The sequence below is a fragment of the Manis pentadactyla genome, chromosome 8, assembly GCF_030020395.1.
Source record: "Manis pentadactyla isolate mManPen7 chromosome 8, mManPen7.hap1, whole genome shotgun sequence".
NCBI classification, from domain to species: Eukaryota; Metazoa; Chordata; class Mammalia; order Pholidota; family Manidae; genus Manis; species Manis pentadactyla.
In genome coordinates, this window is record NC_080026.1 from 133032102 (window position 1) to 133057808 (window position 25707).

Below are 25707 nucleotides of genomic sequence, written 5' to 3' on the forward strand. Positions count from 1 at the left end.
GCTCAAAATGGATGATAGGTTTAAATATAAAATGTAAAATTATAAAAGTCTAGAAGATAATATAGAATAAAATCTTTGGGATCTAAAGCTTAGCAAAGAACTCTTAGACATGATGCCAAAAGCATAATCCATAAAGGAAAAAAAATCCCAACAAATTACTTGATTAAATTAAAAACTTTTCCCTGAGAAGACAATATGAAGAGGATAAAATGTAAGCTACAGACTGGGAGAAAATATTTGCAAACCACGTATCTGACAAAAGACATATCTAGAAAGAGTAAAAACACAAAGCAATGAGAACATGGACATGAAGACAGGAAGAGGCATTTCAGTACAGAGAATATACAGATGGCAAATGAACACAAGAAATGATGTTCAACATCATCAGCTACTAGAGAAATGCAAATCGAAACCATGATATCACTACACACCTATTAGCAAAGCGAAAATAAATAATAATGCCAAAACCTAATGCTGAAGAGGATGCAGAGAAACTGTATCACTCACACATTGCTGGTGGGAATGTAAAATGATTTAGCTGCTCAGGAAAATTCTCTCTTACAAAACTAAGCATGCAATTAGCACAGAAATGTATATGACCTTACTGAAAAAAAAAACCTATTTAAAAAAAACACAGAACAGTGCAAAGAATTAAAAGGAAAATCTGAACAAATGGAAAAGCTAACTCCATGTCCTTACAGAGGAAGATGTTCTGATCTTGGGGATAACATTCTCCCAAAATTAACCACTTAAGTTATGGCAATCTGCTCTAACGCATCACCCAAAATTCTTTTTGGAGATAATCTAGACTTATTGAAAAGTTCATATGAAAATAGAATATGGCAAGAATAGCCAGGAAACTTCTGAAAAGATTAGTAAGGAGGAATAACTAGATCTATGAGACAGTGAAACAGTATATGCTGCAATAAGTCTAGAGCAGTGTAGAGGTGGCACATGAAGACAGAGAAATGGGACAGAATAAAAAGTCCAGAAGTAAACCCTGTTATTGTCAGGAATTCATAATATCATGTTGGGAATTCATAATATCAGTTGGTGTCTTAGTCCCTTTGGGCTGCTATAACAAAACACCATAAATTGGGTGCCATATAACCAACAGAAATTTATTTCTCTCAGTTTCAGAGGCTGGAAGTCTGAGATAAGGGTGGCAGCATGGTCACATGGGGGTCCTCTTCTGGTTTACAGACTTCTCATTGTGTCCTTACATGCTGGAAGGGGTGGGGAGTTTTGTGGGGCCTCTTTTATAAGGGCACTAACCTCAATCATGAGGGCTCTATCCTCAGAGCCTAATCACCTCTCAAAGGCTGCACCCACAAATACCATCATGTCTGGTATTAGGATTTAACATGAATTTCAGGAGGACACAAATATTCAGGCCACAGCAGTTAGAGAAAACATGGAAAATAATGTTGGGACATCCTAGTAGCCATTTGAGGGTAAAAAGAGTCTGATCTATTATATACATGCTATGCAAAAATACATTCTATATGGTTCAAAGATTTCAATGTAAAAATTGAAATCATAAAAGCACTAGAAGAAAATACGTAGAAATTACTTACATCTTCAGAAAGGGCAAGACTTTTCTAAGTATGATATGAACCTCAAGAGACTGAGTATGTTAACTATATAAAATTCCAAATTTTTATACCACAGAAGATAGTTTAAAAAAGGAACATGAAAGGGAATAATTGGGTAAAACATGAGTAACTCAAATCACAGTCAAATAACTAATTTTGGGTGGATGCAGTGAGACCTGAGGTACCCACTGAGGGTCTACCACACTGGATTGGTCTTACTGATAAGATTCTTCTCTCTCCACCTAATGAGAGAATCTCCCCAAATCCTCACAAACCACTCCCATTAGCTTAAGCAAATACCATTTGACATGGCAAATGAACAACGTCAGTCAACTAAAAGGACCCATAAGAACCCTTAACCTCAGCTGTGAATAGGGTATTGTCTACTTTCTCATACAAGTAGGGAAAGTGCTATTAAATCCCTTTTCAGTCGGAGAAGGAAGAGTCCAACAAGTGTTCTCCTAGTTTTTAGGCCAATTTTCTATGGAATCAAGAGGAAGCTGGCAGCTTCCCCTTCCTGTCCATCACCTCCTTGACAGAGCTTCACAGGCTCAAATCCCGGCTGTGGCCAAGTTCTAACTCTGGACAAGACCACTGCTCCCCAGAGGTCTAAGCTTTTGTAGCTTCTAGAAACAATATGGGAGAAAAATGTTTTATCTTTTATCTACCGTAAACGCGGGCATGCACAACACTCCAGAACACAGGTGCATGCTCACTGTGATCCTGTGCCCTTCACTCTCCCCCTCTCTGCTGGAACCACAACCACACAGTTGAATGGTTCTGCCACATTCTCAGTGCAGGCAGCTGTTGGACACTGAAAAATCAGCCCATTGATTTATTGGCTTTTCCACTTTGGACTGGTTACAACTTAAGAATGCAGACCATAGAAGAGAATGTTATAAACTTAGCAATATTATCTATTTTCCATTACCTCCAGTAAGAAATGACTACCAGGGAAACAGAAGGAAAATGCCACTTGGGGGCCAACTCCAATAAATTTGGGTAAAGGGTGAGGCAGTGCCTAGTTAAGAAGCCCCACCGCAGAGAACTAAAAGTTAAAGGAAGGTATTCAAAGTCCTCCAGATCTAAAAGAGTTACTCAAGAGACCAGGAAAAGAGGAATCCAGTAATTATCTCATAGGAATCCTAATGAATGGAGAGGAGAAGAGGGGCCATGATTCTGCTCAGTTACAATGTGTGTGGAGCATGCAGCCATCTGGCAGGCACTGCCCACAGGGGAAGGTCCCTACTAAGGTATGACCTTGCATCAGAGAGCGAAGGGCTGGGGCAGTTGGGCCAGGGGAGGGCTTCTGGGGGCTCTACACACTTTTGCTGTAATAGTACTATTAGTTTTCTAGAGCTGCTATAAAATTACTGCAAACTCAGTGGTTTAAACAGCACGTATTTATTACCTTATAATCTGGAGGTCAGAAGTCCTGAAATCAAGGTGTCAGCAGGGCTGTTCCTTCTGGAAGCTAAGGGGAGACTCTGTTCCTTTGCTTTTCAAGCTTCTAGAGGCCGCCCACACTCCCCACTCCAGGCCTCTTCCTTCACCTTCAAGGACTCATGCTGCCATCTCTTCTGTTATTCTGCCCCCCTCTTCCACTTTAAAAAAAAACCTGTGATTACACTGGGCCCACCCGAATGATCAGGGTCATCTCTGTACTTTAAGGCCAGCTGATTAGCAAGCTTAATTCCATCTGCAATCTGGAGTCCCCTTTGCCACGAAACCTAACACAGTCACAGGTTCTTGGGACCAGGACGTTGGCATCTTTGGAGTCCATGAATCTGCCAACCACAGGCCCCTTCTTCCATAAAAACTTTTTAAAATTATATTTTACAACTGCACTGGTATAAAGATGAATATATTAAGGTTCTTAATATTATATATTAATATAAAAATGTTCTCTTTGACCTAAATGGTCATTTATTTTCTCCAGATTATAAGAGAAGCGAAGCGCTTTCATGGGCCCCTAGAGGTCTTGAGGCCCTAGACACTGTGTGCATCATCCCCCGGGTGGCCACATGGCAGCCCCTGGCTGGGCCCAGAGAGCGCTCAGAAGAGGCCCACATGAGTCTGTTTGTGGGCCTGGAGGCCTCGCGGCACAGGGGACCCGGGAGCGATAGTTGGGGGAGGAGGGAGCGGAAAGGACAAGTCTTTTCACTAGGGGACAGAGAGAGAAACCAGGTTAGGATGCTCTCCAGAGCTCAGTGTCCTCCTCCACACAATGGGGACGAGAAAGGGACCTTTCTGGCGGAGTCGCTGAGCACGCCATGGGAGGCATGCACAGTGCTCAGTAGTCCTGCTGCACGGAACCAACGCGGTTTTATTTTTAAACATTTCCCTGCTAGCCAAATTAATTTCAACCAAATAGAGGTGTCACAGGAGTATTTTTGCAAAATGTCAGGCTCTACTTCTTAGCCCCACATGACTGGCTCAGTTCTAAAGTCTTTCCTGGGTGTCCTTTCGGGACGCAGGTGCACGGGGGGCCTCAAGCTCCGGATGGCTGGGAGAAGGGGGTCCCTGAGAAGGCGGAGGGCTGAGAGGAAACCAGTTTATAAAGAACAGCAGCTATGGTTCACTGAGCATCTTATGTCCATAACATGCTAGAGATTTCCATCCATGTCTCGCCGAACACTCACAACCCTGAGAAAACAAGCCATCACCTCTTCTCACAGACCAGGAAACTGAAGCTTCAGAGGATGAGAAGAGCGCCTAGACTGCCCACCCACTCAGAGCTGGTGGCTCCTGCCTGTTGGTTAAAAACTCAGACCACACAGAGAGAGCCAGGGCCGTCGGAGAGAGGAGAGAACACAGTTTGAGCATCTGAGCGTTCCAAGGAGGCTGGCAGCAGAGAAGACCCAGGGGTTCAGGCTGGGGGCTCGCATGTGAGCAGGACCGTCCATGCAGATGGGAAGGAATCGTAGGAAAATGGCAGCCCAGCAGACTCCTAGGAGGTGCTTACTGCCTGCCAAGGACTGTCCTAACTGCCTGCCATGTATTAACTCTTTTAGCCTCCACAACAATCCCATGGGGCAGGGACATTATTATCATCTCCATTTTACTGGTGAAGTAAGAGACACAGAAAGGCTCAGAAACACAGCCAAGGCCCTGAGACCACAGAGTCTGGAGCCCGTCTCACTCCAGAATCTGCACCCTTATCGGTTCACCGACATCAGGTGAGGACCTGGTCATCTGGGAAGTAAGGACGGCAAAGGAGTAGGAGGGCTGCGCCCTCATGGGGCATGGCACCTGCCCTCTCTGGTTTCTGCACTCAAGAACCCTCCGTGCTGGGTGGACTCTGGCTGGAGGCGGCTCTCCAGCCTCCGGACAGGAGAATCAGGACATGATCAGATCAGAACAGTTTCAAATGATGCAGCAGGAAGGGGTGCTCGTGAGCCTTCCCAGTAAGGGCACTGATGTGGAGCTGGGAGTCCTACTTGCTCCCTGGGAGTGACATCAGTGCCAGGACAAATACACAGGTGATCAAATAAAGCCAAGTGAGGACACAGAGCCACTGAGTGGGTTTCAGGAGAGTGGCTGAGGGCTGAACCTCCAGGCAGCAAGAGTGGCAAATGCAAAGGCCCCAAAGAAGGAGCGGGCTTCTGCACCTCGGAACGAGGAAGGGCTCCTAGCCCGGAAGTGAGGTCAGAGAGGGGGAGGTGTCCACACCACAGGGGGGCCTCCCCACCAGGAAACAGCTGCAAGAACACACCAGCCAGGGGGTGCCCGGCAGCCTTCTGGAGGGCTTCCTGGGGGGTCACAGTGGGGGGACAGGGACCCTTGAACAAAGCAGGATGGAAGCTTCGCCCTCAGGAAGGAGCTCTAGGGCTGTTTCCATCTCAGCGATGTTACCTTCCAAGAACGATTCCTTTGTCCTGGGCCCCCAGAAAACTTAGGATGAGCCACACGGCCGTGAAAGCTCTATGTAATTTCAAATAACTATCCCAACATGTGGAGACATAATGTGACATGAAGAAATGATTGCGTGCCTGGCCTTCTACATGAACTTGGAGACGTTTTCACTAAAACCCCCCATTTATGCCCAACTCCACAGTTTTCAGAGGGGTTAGAAAGGAATTTGGGAACTTCTGCCCACCAGTGGCCAACATTTCGTTCCCCGGTCAGTGAGGCCAGGCAGCGTGCCCGTCTGGAAACACACCCTCCCTCCCAGGAGGGTGATTTGTGAAGTGCCAGGCAGCCTCCCTCTGAGCTCGGGATCCCGGGCCCTCCCCCTGTGCCCTCAGGGCTTGTGGGGGGCCCAGCACCCCCTGAGGAATGGGAGAACCAACCAGGCAGCCAGGCCCCCTCCCAGGACTGAGGAACAGATGGAGATGAAGAGAAAGCAGCAGCCAACGCTTCTCCCTGGGGAGACCAGAGGTCCATCCCTGGCACAGCCTGAGGCCAGGGAGGCGCAGGGAAGGTTCCGTCCCCACCCCCGAGTCCAGTGAACATCCTCCAGCAGCGTCTCGGCCTCTTCTTACCTCCAGCTCTTCCTCTTACACAGAATCCCCGACTCGTCAGCTGTCCCCTCATCTTGTCTCCTGAGTGAGGGTCCAGTGTGTCTTGGAGATTCTCCCCACAGGGATGACACTGGGGCTCACCCTGTGGCCTCAAGATACACAGACATCCGCGCCTCTCTGACCCTCCGTTCACACCCCATGGCTCCAGTCATCACCTCTCCCACCCCTGCAGAGTCCTCAATGGCCACTGTCCTCCCCGGTCAACCCTCCCTCACTCCTGACGCCTCATTTCTCCCAAGACATCCCTGAACATGCCCTTCACCTCTCGGGAATCAGCCTTCAGCCTTTCACTCCTTCCCTACCAGCCCTGGAGCTCAACCTCACAGCCCTTCCACCCCAGCACGCTCTGTGTCCTGCCCGTTCCCACAATGCCCTTGTCCCAGAACCGCCTCCAGCTGCACTACTATCAACCCTTCCACCCCCTGGGGAGAAAACACCACCAGTGTCCAGTGGGACCATTACAATTCTAGGAGCTCCGGACGCCGCCTAAGCCCTCTCTGCATCTGGACGCAGAATCTCCCAATCCTTTCCCGGTGACTTTTCAACCTCTAAACCTGCCATCCTCACTGTCTGCAGAGGGCTGCCCCTCCAGTGTGAAGGCTCTGAATCCACCTCGGCTTTACTCCTCCACTTTTAAGGTCTCAAGGGACCAGGAGACCCTCCTCCTTTCCAGGGTGAGCCCCCCACTCCTCACTGCCACCGCTGTGCCCCTCGTGGACCTGCCCCATCAGCCACTGTCCCCTCCTGTGAACACAGCTGTCTGCAGGACAAAGGGAAACAGGCCTTCCCTTGGCGTTGCCTTCCTTCTGGGTTGGGTGCCTCAGTCTCTCCTGCCCTTCACCATCACAGTTTCCCAAGGGGAAGCCCACGTTCAGAATCTCTGCTGAGGCTTTCCTCTGACAGAGAGAAAGCCAGCTTCCTCAGGCTGGGCTGAGTCTTTCTACCACCTTTGTGTTCCCGGCCACAAACCTGGCTCACAGCCGAGCTCCCACTCACCTTGCTCTAGTCAGCCTGCCTGCTTTTTAAAAACCAAGCCAACTAGCTGAACCCTCCCCAGTCCTTGCAGATCCATCAATCAAACCGCTGCCCCACTTTAAGGACACATTTATAGACTCTCGAGAGAATGAGAATCATTTTGTTTATTAAACCATTAAAATTTAAAACGTTTTTATTTTAAATTGCCTGTATTTCGCCCAAGTCATTAGCAGATCTAGTCACCTCCAGCAGAATAATTAACTTTTCAATCATCACATTGGTTGCGATTGTAACCCTCATATATCTAATATACTTTCTGAAATTAGGGAAATAAAAGATTGGCTTTTATTAGCATACTAATGTTTCACTAAACTGCAGTGCAATGGGGAAGGATAATTTATATTGGTGAAAAGTATAAATTATTCAATATAATAAAAACAATTATATTTTATTATGTTCAAATAGCATGAATTATTTGAAAAATTTTCAAAACTAGAATCATAGAGTTTTCCATCAGCTTGGCTATGAACTAGTCAGACCTCCCAAAGCTGCTTTCTCATCCTCCACACCTATAGCATAGGTGTGAAAAGAGTGCTCTCTCCCCATCACATGGCAGTGAGGACTTTGCTATTTAGTGGACCTGTTAACATACTGGATTCTTCCACTAGACTCAAAGCCCCGTGCAGGCAGGCCACTCCTTGCTCACCTTTGCATCCCTAGTACTCAGTACAGATTACTCAGTAGCACATGAAGGAGTCCATAGACACCTGAAGAGAATGTCAGGAACACATACGGTGATGGATGTTCATTTAAAAATACCAACTATAGACATCCTCTAACTGAAAAGTATTGATGGTATTCTTAAATATATACATTGTGAACTCCAAAGTGCTTCTGCACTCCAACAACCAGATAGAAACCATTTATACACAGTAACATCCATTTGGCTGACCCCAAAGGGCTGGCAGGCAACCCGTTTCCTTTCTACTTCTAACACATTAACCAACCACAGTGTGATGCTCTAAGATTGAGGCCTTGTTCTACAGATTAAACCAGAAAAATCATACTCTAATCCCCACGGTGCCATTGCTCGTCTTGGTCTGAATTCCAGTCTGCGTGTGACCCGGACACAGCACTCGGCCGTTGGAGAGTTGGCAGGACTGTAACCTGCACACAGACCTCAAGCTGTTTAGGATGCTTCCTACAGGGACACTGCATGAAGGCGCCCTCCAGCGGTGCTCCTGTGACAGGAGGAAGGGCCAGGGGGCAACGTCCCCACAATCCCACCCGCCCCCTCCAGGTCCCTTCCCCTGCCACCATTCACTCAGAGCAGCCTCACCTGTCTGTGTTTTCCAAATGTTTCCAGTTTACCAAAGGAAGGACCTGTGATAAAAACAAAGCTTGAAAACCACTATTCTAAATAAACCCTGAGGTGCAGAGGGAAGAAAGTCCATTTACTGAGCACTTATTATGTTCTAGGTAATTTTAAAGCGTTATAACAATTTCACTTACCTTTAATCACATCTTTATGTCACAGAGAGTAGTTATGTTGATTCAGAGAAGTGCAAACTGAGGTTCAGAGGAGGGAAAACTCATAACCCACAAGAGCCGAGAGCCACACGGGATTCTAAAGCCACACTGTTTACACACTGTCCTCTGGAAATCCTTCTCAGCCTCCCCTTTCCACAGCTTCTCCTCTCTCTCCGCTTATATTTAAAACTCCCACTCGGTCATTTATGCTCACATTGACGAACTCATTACCATTTGGTGTGAATGAACCTTAGTCAATTTCTTACTTCCTGACAATATTCACTCATTAAAGAATCATTGATGGAGCACCTAGTAGATGCCTGGCTTGGGACAAGGTCCCAGGGACACAGACTGTCCAAGCGTTGCCTCCATCATCAAGGCCCTCACAGACTGATGGGGAGAAATACAGAAACCGATAAACAGGAATATTAAAAATGATGCTGGGAGCAGCGTGAGCACTGAGGTCCTGGGCAGAGGGAAAGAGGAACAGCCGGTGTCTTCCTTACTATTAGTATTGGATGAGATCTATCACTGGTATGCTTTGTGGCCATACTGGAATAGATCCCAGTGCTTCCGGCATTATTCATGCCTCTAGGAAATAGGGCTCAGATACCAGGATGTGTCTTTGTCCCACCTCCTCTTCAGTCCTGAGTGCAGACAGTCCTATTCCAGGAGGTAAGACAAACTGAAACCCATCAGATTACTTTTCATTGTCCTTGAAGAATAATTTGACTTGAAATACATTTAGACACACACACAAAAAAACAAAATAAACAAAACCTGCCTCTTAAAAGCAATTCTGTTCCTGTTCTGGTGTTCTCTCTCAGATGTTCTTGTCCTAGGCTAAGTCAAAGGAAGATATCGTTCACTGCAATTCCTTGTTCACCCAAACCCTCTTGTGTTTCCAGCTGAAATGGAATGTGAGAATTATCCCTACCCTGCTCTGTCTTTCTGATCCAATAGTAACTCAACTACTGGGCCTCTAATGATAGTGGTTAGGCCGGTTAGTATCCAAGCTTTAAGGTAGAATTCTTGCTCTCATCCCTATGGACAATCTCATATCAGCCTTTCATTCCAAGTTCCCATTTTTCTTGAGCAATTCAACTTCCCCAACCCCCAAATTCTTGTCTTTCAGAATCTAAACAGTGAAAATAATTGTAATGGTAATAAGCCGCTGATTAGAGGAAAATGCATACCCCAGAGCAAAACTAGGCCTAGAGGAGCAGTACAGAAATGCAACTGAAAAGCAACTGAATAAAATGTGATCCACAAAACAGCACACAGAGTGAATGTTGTCAAAATGCACGAATTATCCCAGCTCTGGAAATTTATTTGAAGGAAATAATTCATAGGAAGAAATAAGTATGAAAATGCTTTCTTGCAAAATGATATGTGATAATAGAAAATTGAGGCAGTAATAGAGGCATGTCTGAGTAAATTACAGGCTATTAAAAACGATCATTATGAAGTCTGAGTAGCAGCATGAAAAATGTTATGGATATGTTTTTAAGTCAAAAACATAATTGCATACATAATGTGATTACAGATATGTAAAAAATTATGTTTGCTAAGGACAGTGGAACATGGACAGTGTTTTAAAGCATCACTAGATGTAATATTGTCTTTACCAAAAAAAAAAGGTTCGGAGGAAAATAGATGAGTCATTACATGGCAGCTGTCACTGTGTGAGAAAGTCCTCTTTCCAGTGACAATGACAGGCAGTTAAGCATGAGCACAGATGCTAGGTTCCCTTCTGTTCTCCTGCTTTATTTATTAAGGTTGACCTTTCCGGGAATTAAAAATTAATCTAATCAACAAATCACAAACAGATTTTATATAATTGCCAAAAAGTAATTAGTAAATACTGGAAGGTGTCAAGACATGGAATCTGAGAGTGCAGTACGCATGGGGAGGGGGGACAGGGCAGGAGGGCTCTCAGCTGACGAGGCCACAGTCAGTTTCCTAATGTCACGGTGTAGGGGCCTTTGTACCCTTGGTTTCTCAGCTTGGACATTTGTTAGAAGAATTTGAAAATTCCTCATTTACATTCAGAGAGCACCCCAGGTCCTGAGGACCCTCCTGGGCCTTGATTGGACTCACAGGGCAGTCCCACAGGGCAGTCCCACGGGGCAGCCCTGCCTCCGTCTCCACAACCAGCCCTGGGTGAAGGGGGAGACGTTTGGTGGGTTTTAAGCTCATACATTTCTTCACTTATTGTGGTAAAATATATGTAACATAAAATGTATCATTTTAAGCATTTTTAAGTGTACCATTCAGTTGCACTAAGTACATTCACGCTGCTGTGTAACCTCCGTCGGTATCCTTTTCCAGAACTTCTCATCGCCCCAAACTGAAACTCCGTGCCCATTAAGCAATAGCTCCCCATCACCCCTCCCCTAGCCCTCGGCAGGCACCAGTCTCACTCTGTGGATCTCACTATTCCAGGGACCTCACGTAGGTGGAATCATACAGGGTTTGTCCTTTACTGCCTGGCTTACTGCACGCAGCATAAGGTCCTCAAGGTTCACCCAGGCTGTAGCCTGGGTCAGAATTTCCCTCCTTCTTAAGGCTGAATAATACTTCATTGCATGTATGTACCACCAGTTGGACAGTTTTAAGGGGCTGCAGCCCACCTCTCTTGGGATTATACCAGGTCATCTTGTTACAGTCCAGCCCCGACCCTAACCTGGCTTCTGAGAAATGGCTTCTATCTCTTTCTCAGGCGTCACCCCAGCTCACCCTTCATTTCTACGACTCATCCAGCAGTTCTTTATTTGGGAACCTGCTGAGGCTTCCCATCTTCTTCGCAGAGTCTCGAAGAGTCATGACTTCTACTGAGGCTTGGACCTGTTACCTGTTGCTCACTGTTGGTCCAGAGTTCCTACTCAGCCTGTGTTCAGCCTGGTTCAGGGCACCAGTCACTCACCAAGACGGAGTCGCCTGCCAAAGCTGCACTGTCCTGACTGCACCTCGGTCTGCTCAGCCTCACCTGCCAGGTGGATCTCTCTCTGTGTTCCTGTCCTGGAGGAGGGTGTCCTTCCAAGAGACGCACATTCCAATTATCTTCCTTTCTATTGCCTATCACCAGAGACCTCTCTGCAACCTGCCTGTCTCTGTCCAAACCCTAGAATACTGGACCCAAGGCATGAAGTCTAAAAAAGCACCGGTCCAGCCCCACTTACAGCCAGAGTGAGTTCCTTCCTTGAGTGATGACACCAGTGAATTTGGTCAGGCGTCTGGCATCCACTTCAATCCACTGATGGAGGTCATTCCTTCCTGCGCACCACGCCCCGTCATAAAAATCATTTTCATTAATACCTGCCTGCAAAGAAAGAGAGATGTTCTTCAGAAAGACTCAGAATCCAATTTTTTTCATGAGCCTGAGAAGAAGGGAGGGGGAGTAGAAGATAATGAGGAAGGAGATAAAAAAATCATTGTGCCCTCATCTCCTTATTCTAAATCACAAAAGGAAGTTGCTTATTACTAACAAGTTGAAAATATTTTAATATCTTGAATCTTCTTGCCCAGCGTGAAAGATGAAATTAAATGAGTTCTCCTATTACTCATTCATCCAAAGACACAGACTGTCTCCTACATACCAGCCTACATGTGCCAGGTGCTGGATACACAAAGGTGAGTTGTTCCCTCCAGAACCTCACCATCCAGGCAGGAAGAAAGGTGTGAACATAAATGAATTAGAACACAATGGGGCATGTGTTATATCAGGAATAGGAACAAACTTCTATGGGAGCACTTAAGGATAGCACAGCTACCTTGGTCTATGGGAGAACAGGGCAAAAAGCCCCCCGGTGGAGGTGATAGTTGAGCTGGGTGTTGAAGGGTAAGTTCATCTAGTGAATATTTACTTTTTAGCGTTTTGGTCATTTGATGTCTTGAGTATCAGCCACTCTTGCTACCATTCTTTTATCTGAATTTACAAGGTAGATGAGGCTTCTGGTCTGGAATTGGCCCTTTATTATCACCAGTTGAAAAGAGAATTCACTAACCTTAAAAAAAATAAAAGGATATTTGGACCAACTGAAACTTCCTAATTTATTAAAAACCTTTCTGTACTAATCCCATTTTTCCATGGCTATTTCACAAGTACGTAATCAGATGAGAAAAATGTCTGCATGATATACAAAAGATAAAAATGATAGGTCAGCCCATGCTCCCTACCTGTGACCACTTTCCAGCTCAAGCCCTGGGACAGCCTTACCTTTAATGGGTAATGGTGATGTGAAATTCAGAGTCCAGCGTCAGCAGAGCAGCAACTTGGCAAGGGTCCCATTAGCAGAATTCTACCCATCACTACATGAACTAATGTAAGCCACGTATCAGGACCAAAGCAAAATAAGTGCATCCCTGGTACACTCCTGAAACAATCTTGAAAGAGGTTTGAGGGCAAAAGTCAGAATACTAACATACCATGGTCTTCCAAAAGCACTACTATCTGAAATGAAGGTGAATATGAAAGCTATTAGTCAACATTCTCCAGAACTCCAGGGTCTGGTGGCACACAGGGTCTGCAATAAGGACCTAGAGGTGCTGCAAGGCTCCACCTTCTAGAACCATCAAAGAAAGGCTGAGTTTCTCAAGTGTATGTTACCGGTCCTTCACTGTGCTCAGTGAATTTTGTTAAAGTGGTGGTGACTCTAGTAAGCAAAACCTCTCATTGCCCAACATTGCCAGTCAACAAGGCGATCACCATCCCAGCCTGAAGGCTATAATTACACAATCACTCCTTTCTTCATTGAAGGCAGTTATTCTTCCAATGACAGAAACCTACAACACTTAACTTATCTACACTGTCACAATTCATCTTCTTCCAAGAAACCATTACATACACTTAGTTTTTGTTGCAACTGGTGTTTAGAATAGCTTCACTCATTTATTAAAATGAACCTTCACCATGCCTGTACTACATGTCAAGTCCTGGCCCAGGCAACAGGACTGTAAAGGTGGGAACCGTTTAGCCCTGCCCTCTTGGGGCTTAGACTGGGTAGACAGCCTTAAGTCTGTACATGGGGCTTGTGTTTGGGACTTGGTATCTTAAAATCAGTCACTGCACAGTACGGTGGTTAAGAACTTGTGCTCTGAAGTCCTTCCTGGATGTGAATCCTGGCTCTGCCACTTGCATGCTGTATATCAGCTCAGGCTATTTGCCTAAATGCTCTGTGCCTTGGTTTCCCCATCTGTTAAAGTGGAGACAATGATCATTTCTCCCTTAGGGTGTTAACTGTGCTACATTAGGGCCTGGTACACAGCGTGGGCTCAAAAAAATAAGTGCTCAATAAATGTTAGTTTTCAGTATATTTCGAACAATGACTATTGGGCAGGTCATGGAAATGTGGGTGTTTTCCAAATTATTTCACATTTTACAAAACTCTAGGGAATTACAATACTATTCCAGTTAACTGTTGTCACATTTCCTACAACTTTAAATATCCAGAATAGTGTTATAAAATCTGAAAAGAGAGGAGACCCATAGTCTAAAGTTCTAACAAGAGTTCATGTTGCCCATCCCCCATGGTGCGTTTGGCAATGTCTCGGTCATTTTTGGCTGTTACACTTGGGGGAGGTGCATGCTATTGGCAAGCTAGAGGCCAGGATGCCGCTCCCCATCCTATGATGCTCATGAGAGGCCCCAGAAAGAATGGCCGCATCTAAAATGTCAATCATGCCAAGGCTGAGGATACCTGGCCATGAGCTCAGCAGGCCAAGAACAGAGCTTCCACAGAGCCCAGGATATTCACTCCTATAGAATCATGGAAGCTTGGAGGAACTATCCTCATGCCCTTCAAAATCCGCTAAGTGGGATTCAGCACTAAATTTTAGGTCCCTGGTTTTGCCAGCCTGGATACTTTGCTTATGCTGTGAATCTCAGTTCTTCCTGAACACAGTCAGTTAAATGTAGTAGGGTGTCAGGGGGCTGGAGAGCCCTTCTTGAAGCTGACTCACTGGGAAATGACAGCCACCTCTGCAAAATCAATTCTGGATTTATAAAGCAAGTGCCTGGGAGAACTCAGTGAAACAGGAGGTAGAAGCCCCAGAAAAGTCACCAAATTACACCCTGGTGCAATATATGATATTAATATGATGCCTGAGAAACCAGGAGAGGGCACATTTATCCCTTCTTGTTTAATAATGCAAGAAACAGTTCATAAATTTTAGAGAAATTTCAATCAGAAGTCATTGAAATAAAAGGCTGGATTCCTTAAAGTATAAGTTAAGTCTTGAAAGCACCATAACATGGAATGATTACTTGTATGACACTGCCAAATAAATTAAGAATGTAATTTTCTCAATGAAATTAAGTTATTGTATAATTTATTTACCTTAAAAAAGCCCACCAATGCATCTAACAGACTAAACTTTGCTTAAGATAAATGTGGGAATTATTAAATTCACAACAAAGAGGAAAACTGATAGCATCCATTTAGGAAAAAAACAGGATTTTTCTATTTCAGGATGATGTAGTAAATACTTTGGTATTTTTCCATGTTCTTCTCCCAAAAATTTCACCCAAACAAAGAAAAGATAAGGAAATACAACCTTGATCTCTGACAAAATTAGAAGACATTTATAATCCCTAAATTACAGTATATGAAGACAGAAGTCAGATGGAGAAATCCTGACTGACTCAGCAAGAGGAGGAAATGCTGACTTACAAGGTGCACAGCATGAGAAGCGAGCCACGCAGAACCTAAAAAGCTCAGAAGTTAGATTATTAAGTATCTTGGAGGGTGAGACAAAACTGAAAACAGGGAATTGATTCCAAATGTGTATAAAAAATCAGATTCCCATATCCCCACTCCCACTCCATAGAAGACTTGAAATTTTTCTCTTAAAAAAATAATACCACAGAGGCTCTGTATTTGGGGACCCCAGACACAGAGGAAGGCAGGTGTGATGTGATGGGTAAAAACAGGGAACTCAGCACATATCAGCATCCTGCCCCAGCTCCCTTCCTCCATCCAACTCTAGAACACAGGCAGCCAGGTTTAGAACAAACAAAAAATAAATGAACTGAAAATATAATGGAGAACCAAAGAAAACTTCAGAAAAACTAGAATTAATATCCCTTGAAAGAGAAGATTTACTTGCATGAAACAAGAATAGGATATTCTTACAAAGGAAAAAACACGGCACAAGAAAGAGCTCATGGAATGTGAAAATTCCAATAACAATAGACAATAAGAGAAAAATAAGAAAAGCTGAGGAAGAAATCCAGAAGGCTTTTATGGGAAGAAAGTATCAAACATTTCTGTAAGATAATGTCCCAAATCTATAAGGCTTAATTAAGTCTCTGAAACGCTAAGAATCCAGTACAATGAATACAGTAAGACCCATACCAAAGTATATCACTGTAAAACTTCAAAACATCAAAAATGAGTAGATTCTACAAGCTTCCAAACAGGAAATGAATAATAAAACAAATATATAAGCACAGCAAAAGGCATACGAATAGTACCAGAATTCTCAATAGCAATATCTAAAGCTGGAAGAGTGGAGGGATAATGACTTCAAAATCCTAAAGGAAAAGATTTTTAATCCTAGAATTTTATATTCAAACTATCAGTCAACTGTGATGGTAAAATGAAGACATTTTCAGATTCACAGATCCTCAAAAAATGTCTCACTCACCATTTCCAGGAAACTATTGGATGCACTCCTAGATGCACTTAAAAATGAGGCAGAACACCAAAAAAGGAATATACCAGTTCCAGAAATCAAAAGTTCCAACAGAGGAGAGAATTCTCAGAACGATGGTGAGGGAAGTCCCAGGAAAGCAGCTACACAGAAGACCCAGAAAGCAGCCCATGCAGAATATAACCTGAAAGGATATCTACAGAAACATAAAAACAAAAGTGAGATGAAAAATCCATTGAATAGGTTGGACCTTGGAGAAAATTATATGGAAGGGTACATTAGCAACCCAGATCTATTACAGGGTGTGGGATGTTTTTAAAAATAGAAGCAGATCTAGGAAAACAAAAAGGTTTTAAGAAATGATATAAAATTAGTGTTTCTTGGCTCAAAACTACAATATTTCTTGGTTCAGTAATACTTAGTGTGAGCAATATTTACAGTCACAACAAAGAAACCCTTGAATATAGATTTACCCAAAATTTGAGATATAATTTTATTGGAAGAATTAAATAGGGGTAAAGGGCTAATAAAAATGGGCTGAAATTCTTACCTCCCATCATAAGAATTAAAAAATAAAGTAAAAAAATGTATAAATCAATACATTTCAATATGTGCATTTTACTTAGAAATAAAGATTTAAACTCCCGAAGAAGCAATGGAAAAGTTGAAAGTAGTTGTCTCATTCACGGCATTTGAGGGCAGGCGGGGACTGGGGTGACATGTGGGATGCATTGACAGGGGACCTTTGTTTTGCTTTTGTTCTTTCCAACTTTATTGAGGAATAAGTGAGAAATGTATATAGTTAAGGGGTACAATGTGATAATTTAATGTTCATATACATCATGGAATAATTGCTAAGGTAAAGATTATTAACACAGCACATAGTTAACTCTTTTCTTGAGTGTGGGGTGAGAATGCTTAAGATCTACTCTCAGCAACTTTCAAGTTTTCAGTGATGCCATACCATTAGTTATTGTCACCATGCTATTTATTAGATCCTCTGAACTTGTTCTTGTAACTGAAAGCTTGTCCCCTTTGTCCTGCATCTCCCCATTTCCTCTTGCCCTCCACCCCTGGCAACCACCATCTTATTGGTTTATTTTGTTATCACCCTTTAACACTTTGGTTTCTTCAACTACTTCCTTATAAAACTGACTAACATAAATTTATAATTTAAAAAGAAAAGGGAAAGGGATGAATATATAAAGAGGGTGACTGATGTAAAGCCTACTTTGTTTATTCTTTTATTTTGCAGTTGTCTGCAGAGCACCTACTATGTGCCAGGCACTAAGCAAAGTGTTTTGCCTTATGGTTTATATAGAAAACAGTGAATCTCAAGATCACTCTGCTGTTGTGAAGTCATTGTTCTGCATTGTATATAATTTATAATCATTGGCTGCCTCTATACAGAAACACCTGGAAGCAAATTAAAACACTGTATCTAAGTGAATGTAACTATTCAGCAATTTCAGGGTAACTGACTTTCAGTTGCCACTCTGCAGATATAGCCCAGGGCTACTTAGGCAGAATTAGGATGGAATGATAGTTATTTTAAATAAGTATTTTTGAGAACAAAAAATCTTAGAAGCAGTGGCTGAAACTTTATAGGTTTCCAACAAATTATTGCCACTGAAGGAGGCGGTTACCTGAAAATGTTAGATGTGACATCTGATTAATATAGTTAAGTAACAAATCTCCCATAAAAGGGCCATCATGTGGTTTGAACACTCCTTCAAAAAATCTGTGATAACCCTTTGATAAACCCACAGAACTTCCCAGGTGCAAATCAGCTGATCTTTCTTCAAATTAGCAGAGCGCCTTGTCTCAGTTCAGACCTTAATTATCAGTAAAGTTGGTTAAAAGAAATACTCATTGTTTTTGAAGCTATTTTTAAAACCCCAAACCAGTTTCCTCAATATTTCCTTGCAGTGGCAAAGGAAAATAATAAACATCTAGTTTGAACTTTTAAAAACCTTTTATATAAAATCTATTAAATACACCATAAACCGTTTATTAATTGTTTAAATAAAGAAAAGACAGGGAAAGAAATACACTTGTTGAAAAAGACAATAAAGGTATTTCACATCAACATTCTAATTCAACTCACCTAAAATTTTGGAAGCACTTTGGTCACTATCACTGTATATCTCTGGAATATGCAGTTTAATTCTTAAAATATGTAATAATTTACTCACCTATCAGCAATCTACATAAAGACAGATGTGTCCCCATGCTCTGGGAAGACAGCACAGCATGGAATATCCTTTGGAGTCCCATGTGGACTAAGTTCAAGTCCTGGTTCTACAGCTCATTATTTAAATACCCCAATTAGGCCAGCCTGTCTGTAAAATAGAGACAGAAATAGAATCTATCTGATAGGATTATTGCATATAGTATATGTGAATGACTTCCCAATCACATGTCAAGTATTGTATAGTGGTTGGCACATAATAAGCACTCAATATAGGGAAGCTATAGGGGTGCCCGCATGACTCACTGTGTTTTAGGCATGTGTGTGCTGAGACCCATGGCTGAAATCTTTTTATGATATAATTTAAGTGTCCTATCAACAAGTGAAGTTGGTCACTTCAGCCCACTGACAGATGTTCACTTGTCTTAATGAGTCACTGACTTTTCTTAGATATTCTATTTTTACTGCTTCTTTTGTTCTGCTGTATCTTTAACTACTGACCTATTTTCTTGGCATTAAGCTCATGATACCTTTGAAAATTTTAAAGGTGCATCTTTGTTTTCATGTTTATTTTAGTAATCATACCTTTATGTAAGCTACTTAATCCCTATTTCCGTTGCCTAAATGCTCTTCCCAGGCCTACCTGACTCCTTGCTGATCTCCTTCAAGCCAACTTAGCCCAAATACCACCTCCTCAATAAAGCTCACTTTGATCACCTTTAACGATAACCTGTCCCCTCCCCAGAGATGGCCCTGCTGACCCCCACCGCTGTCTCTGATTTTGTTTTGCATTTCTTCTCTCCACAGCATGTACCATCTTCTAACATGCTATAAAAGTTATATTTTATCACATTTCTTGCTTTTATGTGCCTCCCCCACTAGATTGTAAGCTTTCGGATGGCAAGGACCTCGGTTTTGATCATTGCGGCATGACAAGCAGTGAGACGGGGTGCAGCACAAGGTAGGTCCTCGATAAATAATTGCTCCGACATCAGGACTCTTTCCGTTTTCTCATCATTTGTTCTCCAGCCCTGGAGGTGGGCGTGTGTCAATGAAATGAAGAAAAAAATGAAAGGCCCTGTTCTGATGTTCTTTCTCGCCCCCTCTCCTTCCCCCTGCCCGTCCTCCACACCCCCACCCACACCCTGGCTTCTCCACTTGTGGAGTTTGTTGCGTCCACTGAAGCCCTAGCACAGAATGACCTGCACACATCCCAACTGTGCACGTCCAGAAGACAGCCTGGCTGCCCTGCGGGTGGCTAGGTAGAACCCCAGGGGCCCATCCCCAGGCAGCATCATTTGAGAGGGGAGTTGGGTTGTCCCAGTGGAATGGACATGAGGCCCCATGGGAGTAACTGCTGACGCCCTCAGACTTTCTGGGCCCCACCAGGATATGGGCCTAGAAGATACTAGGGCTCCAGCCAGCGAATGGGGAACGAGTCACAAGATGGGAAGCCGGGAAGGCCACCAGCTGGTGAATGTGCTGACCCTTCTTGAAGGTGCTGGAGAGAGCACAGGGCCCACCTACAGCCAGAGGCCTTGACTTTGAGTCTCAGCTCTGCACTACTCACTGTAGGGTTTAGGCAGGTCATTTAGCTTCTGACTTCAATTTCCTTATCTCTAGAAAAGTTTCCTTCTGAACATACTGAAGATGAAATGAAATACTAATTTATGGAACTTAATAAAATTGTAAAGAAAAATTCACATAGCAAGTGGAATAGATTCCACATCTGAACCAGAGGGCCCTGTGGTTCCTTAATAACGTGCAGTTCCCAGGCCGGGGAGTCTTCATTACTCCAGGGTCCCTTTCCTTGCGTTACCCTGCTCTTCTGCTTGGTTCTGCTGACTGCTCACATGTTTATGATGCAAGCGTCTCCAGAATTCTTAATAATAGCACATTAGCATTATAATGATAAATTCTCATTTTGAAATTTCCAAGAGAGTCATGATTTAAAACATTTGGTCCTGTTATTACCATAAAAATCCAAATTCCAGCATTTTAGCATCCACACACTGTCTCCCAGTCTTGAAGCCAGATGCAGAATAAAATCCCTTTATCAGAACAAGCCAGACGTTGCTTGGTTTGGAAACTATACCCACTGTGATTACTTTTGCCTCCACAGCACCTTGTACACAGGTAGCCCCCAGCCAGGACTTGGAGAGTTACAGCAAGATTTCGTGCATCCAGGCACATGCTGGAGGCTGATCACACTGGAGGCTGAGCACCCAGAGAACTGGAAGGGTTCTGAAGGAACAGACAGGCTATGGGGGCAGAAGATTCTGGGTGCAGACAACTCCGGCAACAGGCAGGAACAGGGCACGTACAGGATGGTGCCTGAGAAAATGGTGTGGCCCTATGCTAGGTTCCCGTGTACTTCCTGCCAGGATAATTACAGCCACCACATTTGTGTGGTGGGGTTGGGGGGTACCAGGTACCTCCGGGCCCAAAGGGATGGGGCTACAGACAGTGAGACGTGCCCACACATGTGAACTTCAGCACCCGGATGAAGCCTGGCTCAGTGTTCTGTAACTGACTGTATGTCTTCCTGCGGGTCTATCTGAAGCCACCAGCACGGGCCATTTTCAAGGCTCACACTTCATTTCAAGGAAAAAGATTTTTAGGATATTGGACACAGATCCTAATATCAGCATCCCAGTGCTCCACAGAACTACTTTATCAAAATGACTGACAAGAGGAGCATGGTGACCTCCTGACCTCCTGGTGCTGAGCCATGGCTCAGACAGGCGCTATTACAGCCAGACTATGCTCGTGAAAGAGGTACCAGAGAAGAATTCCTCTCTGCGATCAGACTCTAAGCCACTTTCTAATGCACGTGAGAAAAAACGTGGGCCACAGAACCTCAAATGACTGTGACCAGGCTTCACATCTGGAGATGTTAAATCACTGCCCCATGTTTTTTTCTTGTGACATCAAAACGTCAACTTATTCTTCAATACTCTGATCTGAGCATCGACTCTCTTACACCCCCGATTATAGGCAGGAATTGTGCTAATATCCTGAGTTCCATCCATGCCCTCAGTATGTCATTTCTGCTAACCCTGTGTCAGGCTCATACTCACCTTTAGAGTTTTAAGAATTAAATCGAAACCCAGATCTTTGAAGTGTTGAGCGCTGCTACAATTTGCTCAAGGCTTTGCAGCTAAGAAAGCATCCAACACAATAACGGTGTGGGGATGAATCACTCTAGCAGTGGCACTGTCTCTGACTCCACCTTGCTTAGTTTAGGAGACATGGAAAATCTCTTAGGGTCCTCCAAGGATTATGCAGGGACAGAAAAGGTGATGAGCTATAATTTAATGACCCACCTAAATAGAGTTACCTCCTAAAACCAACTACAAGCATTAGCAGTCACTGAGACTTGAAAAAGTTCTCTTTGAGACTTGGTTATGTTAATTTATAATCCGTCTGTGGCTGATCCCCGAGCAGAAGCAGCCAGTGATTGTTTCTAAATGAGATCATATCCTCAGAAGTGAGTTAATATATAAAAAGATCCTGGGCACAAAGGAAGAATAATCATAGGTGATGGGACAAATCATTGCCATCCTGCTGGACTGGGTCTCTTCCTTGACTTCTTGGAAGATCTAGCTTATCCCAAGATACCGATGAAATGTAAACTTGAGTTGCTTCTCTAAGCTTTTATTATTAAATTGAAATAAGCAAAATTCCACTGGCAAAAAAAGCTACAGGCATACCTTGTTTTATTATGCTTCTCTTTATTGTGCTTCAAAGATACCGCATTTTTTTCTATCCTGAAGGTCTGCGGCAACCCTGTGTCAAGTCCCGCATGCCATTTTCCAACAGCATTTATTTACTCCATGTCTTTGTGTCCCACTTTGGGAATTCTCTCAGCATTTCAAACTTTTTCACTATTATTATATTTTTCTTGGTGATCTGTGATCAGTGCAGCGACCTTTGATGTCACTATTGGAATTGTTTTGGGATAACACAAACTACACCCATATAAGACAACAAACTTAATGGATGGAACTGTTGTGTGTATTCTAACAGCTCCACTCACTGGCCATTTCCCCATCTCAGTCCTGCTCTTGGGGCCTCCCCTAGTCCCTGGGACACAACAATATTGAAATTAGGCCAGTTAAAAACCCTACAATACCTTCTAAGTGTTCAAGTGAAAGGAAGCGCTGCAGGTCCCTCACTTCAAATCAAAAGCTACAAATGCCTGAGCTCAGTGAGGAAGGCACATAGGAAGCCAAGAGAGGCTGAAAGCTGGGCCTCCTGCGCCAAATAGCCAGCCAAGCTATGAATCCAAAGGAAAAGTTCTTAAAGCAAAGTAAAAGTGCTACTCCAGTGAATACATGAGTGATAAGAAAGAGAAAACAGCCTTACTGCTGATATGGAGAAAATTTTAGTGACCGACCTGGATAGAACAAACTAGCCACAACATTCCCTTAAACCAAAGTCTAATCCAGAGCAAAGTCTCTTGAATACTATGAAGACTGAGAGGTAAGGAAACTGCAGAAGAGAAGTTTAAACTTCACAGAGGTTGGTTCATGAGTTTTAAGAAGCTGTCTCCATAATATAAAAGTGCAAGATAGAGCAAAAGTGCTGATGGAGAAGCTGCAGGAAGTTATCTGGAATGATCTACAGAATTCATGAAGGTGGCTACACTAAACAACAGATTTTCAATGTAGCTGAAATATCTTCCTATTGGAAGAAGATGCCACCCTGGACTTTCATAGCTAGAGAGGAGAAGTCAATACCTGGCTTCAAAGCTGCAAAGGACAAGCTGACTCTCTTGTCAGGGGCTAATGCAGCTGGTGATTTTAAGTTGAAGCCAATGCTCATTGACCTTCTAAAAATCCTAGGGCCCTTAATAATTACACTACATCTACCCTGCCTGTGCTCTATAAATGGAACAACAAAGCCTGGATACAGAACACCTATTTACAACCAGGTCTACTGAATATATTAAGTCCATTGTTGAGACCTACTACTCAGAAAAGAAGATTCCTTTACTGCCCTTTGACAATATGTCTGGTCATCCAAGAACTCTGATGGACATGTACAAGATTAGTGTAGTTGCACAACATCCATTCTGCAGTCCATGGATCAAGATGTATTTTGATTTTCAAGTCTTATTATTAAGAAATAGATTTCATAAGGCTATAGGTACCATAGACAGTAGGTACCATATAGGCACCATAGACAGTAGGTACCATATAGGTACCACAGATAGTAATTCCTCTGAAGGATCTGGGCAAAGTAAATTGAAAACCTTCTAGGAAGGATTCATGTTCTAAATGCCATTAAGAACATTCGTGATTCATGCGAAGAGGTCAAAATATCAACACTCATAGGAGTTTGGAAGTTGATTCCAACTCTCATAGATGACTTTGAGGGGTTCAAGACTTCAGCAGAGGACATAACTGCAGGTGTGGTAGAAACAGCAGAAGAATGAGAATTAGAAGTGGAGTCTGAAAATGTAACTGAATTCCTGCAATCTCATGATAAAACTTGAACAGATGGGATTAGTGTCCTTATAAAAAAGATGCCCTCCAGAGCCCTAGAGCCCCTTCTACTATCTAAGGACACAGAAGACAGCCATCTATGAACAAAGAAGAGGGCTCTCATCAGACATCACTTTGCTGGCACACTGATCGTGGCCTTCCCAGGCTCCAGAGCCATGAGGAATAAATTTGTGCTATTTAAGCTACCCAACATATGATATTTTATTATAGCAACCCAAGTAGACTAAGACAAAGAGACAGGTGTTTCTGCCATAACATGGCAAATGCCATTCAGTAAAAGCTCAGGGCCTGCAAAATCTTGTACTGTTAAAGTAAGCTCACAGGAAAAACTAGAGTTTTTCCAGACCATTCAAAATCTGTGCAATTCTATAATCAGGAGACTTAAAAAAAAATCAATCCTAAAGAACACTAACACAGTTAAGAAGTCATAATTGCTTTAAAATAATTAAATACAGCTATAATGATAGGAGTTGACTTAAAAAAAAAGTGCAGGCAGTATGATGGAAGGAGTAGGGGAGGCAGGAAAGCTGCTGTGTTGTGGGGAAAGGGCAAAATGCACAAAGAAACTCAGTGATAGGCCTCCTAAATCAGAGCACTCGGCCACACTGAGCCAGAGGAACACGGCATGACAAGCAGCGTGTACAGGACGGAGGTCCGAGGCTTCTGGGCTCAGCTGTGTTGGTACCCTGGGTGCCTGGTCCCACAAAACATTAACGTACTGGGGGACAGGGTGCACGAACCAACACTACTTTGGTGTCATAATGACATCATTCCCATATTAGCCAATCACATATGAGCAAATTCGCAACAGCAAAACACAGTAGCAGACCCGCCTACACCCCCGCTTGGAGCAGACGTCTTCACAGCAGCCACGGTGCCCTTAATCATCGTGGCAGTTTTGCACAAAGGCCAGCTGAGCACCTACGCCTGAGCAGACACCGTGCTGAAACAGCGTGGGAACGCCAGAAGAATAAGACTCACGTCATGTGCAAGAAGGTTGTCATTTGGTGAGGGTGACAGATGAGTAAATCCATGTGAGATAATAGTTCAAAAAGAGAGATGTACGTGGTTTAATAGTCACCCCAGGTGTGCACAGAACATGTCTATCTGCTGACTTGGGGCATTTTATGGGGTCGTTAGGAATAACAACTGCTTAGCTCACATGCTGCCTCTTCTGGGAAATCTTAACAAAGCCACTCTACCGGCCTGGTGTCTGTTTTCTACATGACAGAGGTGGTAATAACAGTACTTGTCTCACATGGAGGGACAAATGAAGTAATGCACAGAAGCGCTGAGCACAGTGCCGATACCTATCCGAGCCGATTCCCGCCCCCCCTCTGCTAGGGACCGAAGCGTCAGGAGGACGGGGGATAAACAGGGGCCTTTCGTCTTGGCTGTTTCAGAGCCGGTGAGGTTCCTAGAAGGCGGCAGACACTCCACAACGGCCAGCCGGGTCCTCATGGCCCCAAGTACAGCACCTGAGAACTGCTGAAGGCAAGCCTCCTGTTTCACTCCTTGGTTCCTCACATCCCGTGACAGTGGCAGCGCTGGTGGGGGCAGCTCCACTTTGCTGACAAAGACACTACGCCACAGAGATAGCGGGCACCTTGCCTAGAGCCCACTAGCAGGAGAACCAGGACGCAAGCCCAGCCTGCAGGCACGTGCGTGCTGGGCAGATGACAGATGTGCCCGCAGAGCCCGGGCCAGCAAAAGGCTGGACTGACCTTGTT

At 43.9% G+C, this 25707-nt stretch overlaps 1 protein-coding gene across 2 annotated transcripts in view; it reads right to left on the bottom strand.

Moving 5' to 3' along the window:
* The window catches only part of CPXM2 (carboxypeptidase X, M14 family member 2), a 113531-nt gene that overhangs the window by 60967 nt on the left and 26857 nt on the right, over window positions 1-25707 (bottom strand). For both annotated transcript variants that reach the window (XM_057506440.1, XM_036898639.2), the window contains one exon: window positions 11806-11945. In XM_057506440.1, coding sequence (XP_057362423.1) covers window positions 11806-11945 — 140 coding nt within the window. The remainder of the gene's footprint in view (window positions 1-11805; window positions 11946-25707) is intronic.